Below are 10,000 nucleotides of genomic sequence, written 5' to 3'. Positions count from 1 at the left end.
ATAATTCGTTTCATAATTTTTGCTTTTCCTCATGACCCCTAATAGTTTCCACCTCTCAGAATGTCAGGTTCTGATTACACCTCAGTAATCTGCCTAGCAATTAAGGTAAAATTGTAATGTTGATAAAAAACACAGTAATGTCTGCCCTCAAAAAAAAAAAAGACAAACGAAATAAAACGTGGCTGCTCAAAATAAATCGAACAAGCATTCAATTCTTCCCATGACTATATAAAGAAGATTACCTGATTTCCAAAGTCCATATGTGAAGCATGAGATCAAGATCTGGTTGTAAATCTAACATCAGCCTGACAGCATAAATTCCATTGATATTATTAACTGTCAACCATGCATTTATGCTTGTATGTCCTTGGAAATTTTGGAAGGAAAAGCCAATTCACTATGATGCAAGAGATTGTGCTCGGGTGAAAACAAAAACCCCACCACCCCCAACAGAGCGGCCCAAAAGCATGTCACGGTCCACATATGATAGATAATACAACCCTCCGGGTGATCGTCTCCCACTGCAATGAAGGTTGGACTTGAGCTATTCACATCCTATTAAAGATGAAATTGATATTTCCCATACACAGAAGGGGGGGAAAAAAGGTACCTTTCTGGACTTGTCACTGGCACCTGAGCTCGAAAAGTCCTAAGGAACTGCAAAATCTGCATTCACACACACCATTATGAAGGTAGGCTAAAATAGTCGGTATCATTAAACAGGCATCAGGATTTTTAACACTGAAACACAAAAGCAGCAGCACTGGCACTAAACCAGCAATTGCTGTTTACCATAGAAGCCCGTTAATTTCTAATTACATAATAGTGTCTACAGGGAGATTCAAATCTTATCCACTGAACTCGAAAGGCAGTCAGAAGAGAGCGGTTCAGCCAACAAGCTAAATAGGTAGATGTAAGATATGATTCAACCAGTTATTTAGAACAATTAATAGTCGACATGTATGAACTTGTGCTTAGCAATTTACTCATATGAATTTGTCTGGTACCTAAGAGTATCATATATAATATGGTTTAAATTTCAACAACAGAATGAATAACAAGGTTGATAAACTTATGATGCCTTATGGCATACCTGTAGGTTTAGAAAAGAACGAGGAAGAAGAGCTGGAGCTATCAATGCTTGCAGCTCTTCACTAATCTTGATATTTTCAACAGCAACCTATGAAACAATAGATCAGTGAATCATTAGAACTCAAAGCCACAAAATAATAAGCAACAATATAAAGAACTTTCTTTTTTTCAAAATTTTCTTGACCTAGAAAACAATATGCACAACAATAGAACGCAGTCTTTTGGGAAATTAAGTGCATCATTATGCTAAATAACTTATGTCATCTTTGTCATTACCAAACTTAGATATCAGAACGGACAGGCATGTAAGTCACGTTGCTATTATTTGATATAGAAGTATAACGTATTACATATGATTACAACATGGAAGACATGAAGTGAAGGAGAGAGCCCAAGAAAATATATCAATCAAAAATATCTTCTTTATCAGGTACATGCCATCGTCATGGTGACAAGGCACTTTGGTAGTGTGCACCTAATTGACAGAGTATTCCTCCTTAAAGTCCACTTTGACAAAATTTATCTTCACCATGCAAAGCAAGTGGTGTTCCAAGTTTCTTTTCAAGAAATTTTAGGTTCGCCTAGTTCATTGAAAGGTTTGTCTAACTCTGTGAGATAAAACACATTACAGAGGCTCTTGAATTGCACAATACTTGAAGAAGATAATATACCCTTGCACCAAAGGACAAACCCAAGATTTTCAATGTGCTCATGAATATCTCAAGTATTCAACAATAAAATATAAAAAAGTGAGAGTATGTCTTCCATGACCTCTATGACGCATAGCCCTTTTGCATAAGTCAATCCTAGTATGTTTGTGTCGAGTGTCCATAAGGGCCTTGTTATACGCTCTTATGTGAAGAAAGTAATCAGTGCTGACTAGGAAAGCCTCTCATTATTTTATTTATCATCAAGGCAATGTTTTAAAATGCAGTTTTTGAGACCACAAATGCACACACATGGTGGATGAAGCCTAGTGACCATACCGCATTGGAGCTGGGCAGCATTGTAAGCTATCAAGTGCCTACATAAGCCTAAGCAGCTCATGTGAGACCTGAGCCCCCACATAATTGTAATGATGATGAATGATATGTTATTTTCTGAATAATATTGACTTCAGAGTGTCTATTCGAATGCTGGTAACTTACACACTACATGTCTAGTTTACTAGCTAGATACTTTAAGATTAACTATAAGCCATGAATCCTTGTTGCTCATTTTTGTTAGTTCATCATTTATTATTCATTGTGTTTGTCTGAAATATGAGCATAATGAGAAGGAGATTTCTACTCCATTTAACATGGCATAATATATAAGACAGGCTGTAAAATAACAAGTTACCAACCACAAAGGTGCCCACATATGCACCCATATACCACATTGCACTAGGCAGTAATTTGATAGCTTGCATATCATGGCTGCTTTCAAAACATTGAACACGGGTCTGACATGGACACCTACAATATAATCTACTCACTATAATCTATAAATAACTCTACTTCGTATAGAGAACCTTGTAAGCTTCCAAACAATGATCTTGACTTCGACTAGCTTTTTAGAACTGAAGATTATGAAAGAGTCCTTTAATGAAAATTTATTACGTGTGCAAAAGGGCTTAAAGGGCAAGAATAAAACTTCAGAATGGAGTAAGCTGTAAGTGATATTCCTGCAACTAAGCACAAGCTGCCGAGGCAGTAACAGGATACTAAGAAAACAATTTGACCAGGAGAGATTGCATATATCTAAACAGTACTTTCAGCATTATTTTTAGGAGAATATGGTAAAAAAAATAGCCATTGCAAGTACCTCTGCTGTATAAAGCAAGAACTTGATGTCAGTCAATCATTCTACCTCATTGGAAAGTGGATTGAAGCTCCCCTTTTGAAAAGTCTTAAGTTCTAAAGCAGACATCAGGGGTTCATAGGCATCAAAGAGATAGAAACCAAACATATTGGAATGGGAAATAAATGAGAGATCCCCAAAAGTAAGGGCCAACTTATTTTAAGGACCTTTATGCATCTAAGAACCACTTCTTTCAAGGACTTCTATCATCCAAAACCAGAATCAAGCAATGCAAATATTAGATTTTTGCTTGTTAGAATTGATGGTTCGGGCTGATGGAAAAGTGCTTTGAAGTTCTAAAACATTCTTATCATAATTTCTTTCCCATATAATAGCCTGTTCCATTATCACCAAATCATATCTTTAACTTTCAGAAGAAAGAGTTGCATCAGAAAACACAACATTTTAAAAACCACAATCACTCATCAGTTCATTTGGACCAGTATGAACAAGACATTTAAAAGCATGTGCAAGATGAATGGCCTACGAGATATCATACAAGATATCATGTGTATAAGAGATACTACTAAAATCTTATGTGCAAAAAAGGCCTACCTCTTCAAACTGAAGATAGATGTTGCGCTTAGAAAGAACAGAAAATTTTGCAGAGACCAACAGTGTTGCACCCTCTTGCTCCTATAAAGAAAATTTTTATAAGGTTCAAAACATCAAGAAAACCAAGCCCAAAAAATTGCAAAATAAAAGAAATGTATAAACAACAGTGGCAGCACATGAGTAGAACTGTTGCAATTTTATGCAAAAAAGCACACATATAACACACAAAATCAAATTCATGCATGTCATGACAATTGACCAAAATTTGACAAACAATTTAAAAGCAAGAATCCACTTGTAAGAGTTTTCTGATCTTGATCGGATGAATCTAACTGAGACCACTGGAGGTCGTCACGTATAATTACATAATGCACTTTCTTCTATGATATTAACCTTTAACCAATTAAAGCCCGATATACATTGTTGGCCCTTTCCCTAATGGTTCAAGCTTTTGAGGTCTAGAGATTAGTTAACATGATATCAGAGCCTTACAGCCTTGGTGCAATCCACCAAACACTCTTCCATTACTTTTGGTGCTTCTTCAACAATCTTGCTTTGGCATTGTTTTACTTCTTCAAGTGGTCTTCACCTTTGGTGTTGTTGTTCACCCATGTTAGCTCCTCTATATGTTCATCACTGGTCAAATATTCCTGCTGCTCAAAGCTTGTTCTTTTATCTCTATTGAGCCTTCATGGTTCGCGCTACTGCTGCAATCACCAACAGCAGATTCTTTTCTTCAGCCTTATTACACTTTTCTGTTATAGCATCCACAACCTGTTTGAGAATTTGCTAAAAAAGCACCAGCATCTTCCATCTTGATCCGAGTTCATTTCCCACCAGCAACAGCAAGGTTTAGAAGCAGCCGACCATCTTCTCTTAACAACAATCAACCAGCAGTGCATTCTCCAAGATGCTTGTAAGCTACTTGACAATTTGCCTGTTAGGCCTGCTGGTGTTTGCTGCCACTTTGGCCTGTTATTATGACATTAGGCTTTCTCTTCTCATACTGCCCTGAGCAACAAGAGCCCATTTTGCTGTCCTTGCAATTATAGTAGTCTCAATTTGCTCACTTGCAGCTTGACATGCTCTTTTTTTTTTGAGGCTGCAACTTCAACAATGTGGAGCTGCAAATGGAGCTGCATTTGCTGCTGAAATTGGATTATTAACAGCCTTGGCTGGGAACTCTGCAAGGTCCAGAATAGCATTGTGAGCAAGTAGCATTACTTGCACAGCTATGCTCACCAACTGTTTGATGAAGGGTTTGTATCATTAAGACATCAGCCTAATATTATATAGTCCACTATTTGTTCCTGACACGGCCTAGGCCATGTTTCGATGGAAAGAGAAAGAAAACGCACGAAACAGAAAACAGCAAAAGAAGAAGAAACTCTCTTCTTCCCTTGCTCTCTTTCTTTGAGCATCATGGAGCCTTCTTGAGTTTTTCCGGTGCTTGGTATTGGGCTCTTATGGCTCTCACAATCAATTATTTTGTTGGAAGTGATTTGGAATTAAAGAAACCCTTCAATCATCATGTACGGACAGCCATTTTTTCCTTCCAATCTACTTTAGGTAGGACAATTGGGTGCTTTTTTCTTTTCTTTTTTTTTTTTCTTTTTTGCAAACATTTCAAGGCCAAAGGACCAACTATTTGGACTTGCAACAATCTCTCCAGGATGAAGAAGATCAACAACCATGTTCCACCATTGCAGGTGCTGCACTTACAGGCTCCTCATGTATGGATGATAGCCACTCCACCGATCGTTCCTTCATAGGTCCATAAGGGATGCTAGCAAAATCTCCCCTTATAAATCACCGATAGTAATTCATCAATCCAAGAAAGGATTATAGCTCCATTACAGCCGTAGAAGGCTCCCACCCCTTGATGGTTTGAACCATTTTCTTCCCTATCAAAATGTTCCCATGCCCAATCTAATGACCCAAGAAGCATGTCTCTTGTTAGGCCAAAGAACACTTTTCCTTCTTTAAATAGAGTTGGTGTATGTGTGTGTGCGTATATGTATGTATGTATGTATGTAGAGAGAGAGAGAGAGAGAGATGGACTAGGCTATATTCAAGTTGCCAAGCTCGGACCCAGTCGCCTCTACCACTGTTGGATCAACTCGGATCATGAAACCTAAAAACAAGCTGTTAATAATAGACCCTCCATCGTTACATCTAAAAAAAAAAAAGAGGCAAAGCATTTATGGAATGGGACAGCACTCGTACCCTTGTCCCCCTTTCTTGGGTACAACACTCACCTTTAATGGGATGAGGCATGACATGCCACCCCCTCCCCGCCACCCCCCCCCCCCCCCCAAACCAAGGCTAGGTCCTTTTTTGTTGTTTTTTACGATGTTTGTGTTTATTTCCGCAAATTAGGTGTTTATTGTCTAGAGGTTGGTGTTTATCGTGGACACATTAGTGTTCATTTGTTTAGAGTTGATGTTTACTTCCAGCAAGTTAATGTTTATTTTCGAGCACCAAGCATTTACTCCAAACTTTCTATTTATCCTCCTTTGTTGTTGTTTACTACAAGGTAGTCCTCACTTAACCGAGGGTGGCCAGATCTTTTTCTATTTATTTCTGTATTATTTTTATTTATTCTCACAGACTGGGTGTTTATTATTTTGGTGTTAGTGTTTATCTTGGATGAGGAGAGAAGAGGGGGATAGATAGAGAGCATGGCAGGATGCATCCTGAGGAATAGGTGCTAGCATGGACAGCATGTCCCATCCCATTAATTAATTCTATTCTTTTTTTGAGGAATGGGTGCTGGCATGGACAACAGGTCCTATCTCACTAATTAATCGTTCTCTTTTTTTCCTTGTCATACAATGGACCAGGCTAGGCTGTTAATGGTTGTTTGGAATGCCTCAAGATCCATGCCAATTCGGCAGTGGCGGAGGATACAAGGTCTGGGTTTGGCTACACTTGATTGTAGCCTGGTCCAACTATATGATATTTGCATGCATGCATATATATATTATTATATATATATATATATATATATATTATATATATAGTTGAGACGAGCATCTCACAGGATATCTTAGATTGTTGGATCAGCTCGAGATGCTCATTCATGCTATCTACCTCCAACTGGATTCTTGATTCTAGAGCCTCCCACAGATGACTGCTAATGTCCTCTTGGTGCACCCATCACTATTGTATACTCCTTTTTAGACAAATAGCTCTCCCTTTCAGTTACCATAATAGTAGTCTTACTCCTCAATTTGATGCTTTAGTTAGTTTTCTATTTCTCATGTCATGTTCCTAAGCCTGCCATGAATATTTATTCCATGAGTCAGCTTGCCAGCAGCCATTTACTATTATCTTTAATCAAAATTTTCCGAGCTGGTACCACCAACCTATCGACCGACGGATGGTAGGTACAGTTCGTACCATACCGAACCGAATGAATTGATGAAGGCAAGTGGATCCGAACCGGAAGAAGAAAAAGAGAGAGAGAGAAATAAAAAGAGAGGAAGAAAAAAAAACAAGGAGAGGAAGGAGCCGGCGGGCCACCAGATGGCCTTCAGCTGGCCACCTTGGTTGTCGAAGGACGCAGTCCACACGCGCGGCACTGCGGCGGGAAACAGGGGTGACGCCCTTGTTTCGTGAGTTTTTTTTTTTTAAATCTGGTTTTAAGTGAAAAGGCAAATAGTTTGCCGGCTTCACGGTTTGATTTTTTTATAAAAAAAATCCCTGAAGTCGGCAACTGAGTTGCCCACTTCATCAGTTTAAAATCAAAAAAAAAAACAGAACATGCGACTGCCTGTTTCGAAAAAGAAGCGACTCCGCCCGCTCGACGGCCGTCAAGCCATCGGCGTCGGCTCGCGGACCACTAGGGGCCTCGCGACGGAAGTGCTGTTCGTCCGGTAGATCCCTCTCCCCGCTCTCTTTCTCGCTCTCTTGAAAATCCTATCAGGCAATACGGGGCTCGAAAGCCCTCCGACGACCGCAGCCAGCCACCGTCGGTCTCTGACAGCTCCTTCCCTCTCTCCTCTCTCTTTCTTTCTCACTTTCCCTCTCCCTCCCGTGCCGTCAATGTACCAAATTTACTGACCGAACCATGCCATTCCCGCCGGTCTGATACGATACAGGGTGTACCGGCCAGTTCGACATGGTACGAAAAACCCTGTCTTTAATTCTTCATCAATTTAGGGTAGGACCGTCATACTAGGAGGGTGATTGGGATGGGCTCCAGACAGAGGACTCTACTACATGAATCACTTACATCTCTTAGATTCTGCTTCCATTACCGTAACTAATACTTCAATCTCTTACTAAAGTTCATTGTATCAATGCATAATTTCCCATATTAAGCATATCATTTCGTACCGATATGGGAACAAAACTCGGTATCGGGGTGTACCGAGTCTAATTATGCCTAACCGACCTTCATGCTAGGTAGACTAACTTTGTACCAGCATAGTATGCATATAGGATCCTGTATCGAGAATGTGAACCTTGATTAGTCTGTTTGACTTATGGCATGGATAGATGCATATACTTGTCTACAGACCAACATGGCTTTTTCCTTCCCTTAAGTTAGACCATTTGAATAAACTTTATAGTGCATAGACCTGGTTCTAAACAAAAACATACAATTTCTGTAAAAACTTTGGCAACTATAACTTCTTATCTTTATGTGATGTTTTTGTCTGGAAGCATCAACAGAAAAAACAAGTATTATTTAATGTTATTAACAAATAACAACTCCAAACTGCATACCAAATTTCCACCTTCAAAGAAAGAAACGCTAGAAAAGTTAACATTCTAAAGATTATCTTTTTATAATGGATATTAACTATAACCACTGCTCATACTTCTTCTTCTTCGTTCTTCTTCTCTTTCCGGGGAAAGGGAGGGAATCCTGCCTGTATTATAATTACTTGGGTCTGAAACTGTGAGGATGCACCACTCGAGACAAACACAGAACCTCCAGTTGTTTTATATGCAAGTTGATATGCAATACTAGGAAAACACATCCATTTTTACAGTTGACCAAATGCTTGCATGTCCTCTTTTTTTTTCCCAGTTACAGACAAATTTTATGGAACAAAAGCAGGGAAACTTTATATCAATGAAGAAAAAGCACATCTATCTGTTACCTCTAATAGGGTTGGAATGCTCCAGCGCACAACATTCCTTACAATTCCTCCATCAGACCGATCCTTACATTCAAACTTCTGAAAATTTGTCCCACCTACATAAATTTCCCAGGGAATGGAAAAAAAACCATAAGCGATCCAGCAATCCATGAAAAAGAAAACGAAAACAAAAGGGAGCAGGATAGGGACCTGAAGGAAAGGGAGCCTGGCGGCAGCCTCGAAGAGGACAAGAACATCGGAAGCCGAGGTGTAATTGAGCCGCCATGTGCCGTCAAGCTTCGATAGGTCCACCGGCGAGCCCGGCATCATATCCTTCCACGCGCACCTGCCCACCCAAGTCCGGTGGGTTTGGTTTAGTATCAAGACAAGAAAATTCACCAGAAAGAAGAAAGACAGTGCCGATGTCTTGTGGTACATACCAAGGCCTCCTCGATGGAGGAGCGTTGGTCGGCGGTGGTGACGAGGCCGCGCTGCGTGTCGTGGACAGCTCTCAGGAGGTCGTACTTCCTGTTCTCCAACTCCACCTACCCCGCCACCGCCTAATGAGGGAAAAGAAAAATTTCCAAGCAAGGGCACCAAAAGACAGTAGGAGAGAAAGAGGAGGATCGTTACTGGAGAAGGGGCGGTGGTGGAGATGGCCGTGACGCGCGTCGAATAGGGCCGAGATGTTCTCTTCGGTGGTCGTTTGGTGCAGGGGTTAGGCCACGGGATCGAATTTCTTGTTCGCTTCACTGTTGGGATTGGGATTTGTAGGAGTACCGGGAAAGGAAGGTCCATTTGGCCCCTTCCTTCTTCCGTAGCGTGGAATAGCGAGTGCTACCAGTGCTGAAGCTGTAGCATTATCACTCACCGTTCCATTTTCGTTTTCACCGTTTGCCTAGAAAAGTGCTACTTGAGTCTTTTCTTCAATTTTAAGATCTAGATGACTAGATCCAGCTTCAATAGGTCCATTAAGAGGCAGTTTGAGTCAGGCTACAGCTCCGGCTTGCTACAAATTGGCTAAGGCCTGACTGCATTATTAACTTGAACCTACAAAAAGTATTGTTAATGCACAATTCACTCTGGATGATACAATCAGAGATCAATGTTAAACATTGTTAGATTGATGGTGTCGGGGACCTTGCCTGCACTCAGAAAATCATTGATTTCCACATTCCCTGGTAAACTGCCTGCACTCAGAAAATCATTGATTTCCACGTTCCCTGATAAACTGAGTTATCCATAGGGGATAATCTATAGCTTTTCGCATTAAAAAATGTTAGTACGAGCCCTACGACTTTACTAAGGGGATGTTTGATTTACAACCAGATTTAGAATGAGAATAAAAATCGAAATGACTTAAAATCAGAATCAGAATGACCAAATTCTCCTAAGCGTTTGATTCGTGACCAAAATCG

At 40.1% G+C, this 10,000-nt stretch overlaps 1 protein-coding gene across 1 annotated transcript; it reads right to left on the bottom strand.

Annotated features, from left to right (window-relative positions):
* Positions 1-162: 162 nt before the first annotated feature.
* LOC105043575 (probable plastid-lipid-associated protein 10, chloroplastic) lies at positions 163-9,934 on the bottom strand. The gene is given in 9 exon segments (XM_073255765.1): positions 163-521; positions 611-666; positions 1,094-1,180; positions 3,490-3,570; positions 8,604-8,681; positions 8,793-8,897; positions 8,899-8,928; positions 9,023-9,142; positions 9,216-9,934. Coding segments are annotated over 9 exon segments (846 nt in total). The 5' UTR covers positions 9,381-9,934; the 3' UTR covers positions 163-397.
* Positions 9,935-10,000: the final 66 nt, after the last annotated feature.

Source organism: Elaeis guineensis, chromosome 4 (assembly GCF_000442705.2).
Source record: "Elaeis guineensis isolate ETL-2024a chromosome 4, EG11, whole genome shotgun sequence".
Taxonomy (NCBI): Eukaryota; Viridiplantae; Streptophyta; class Magnoliopsida; order Arecales; family Arecaceae; genus Elaeis; species Elaeis guineensis.
Note: the sequence above shows the minus strand (reverse complement) of the source record. Positions and strands in the feature narration are given on the sequence as shown.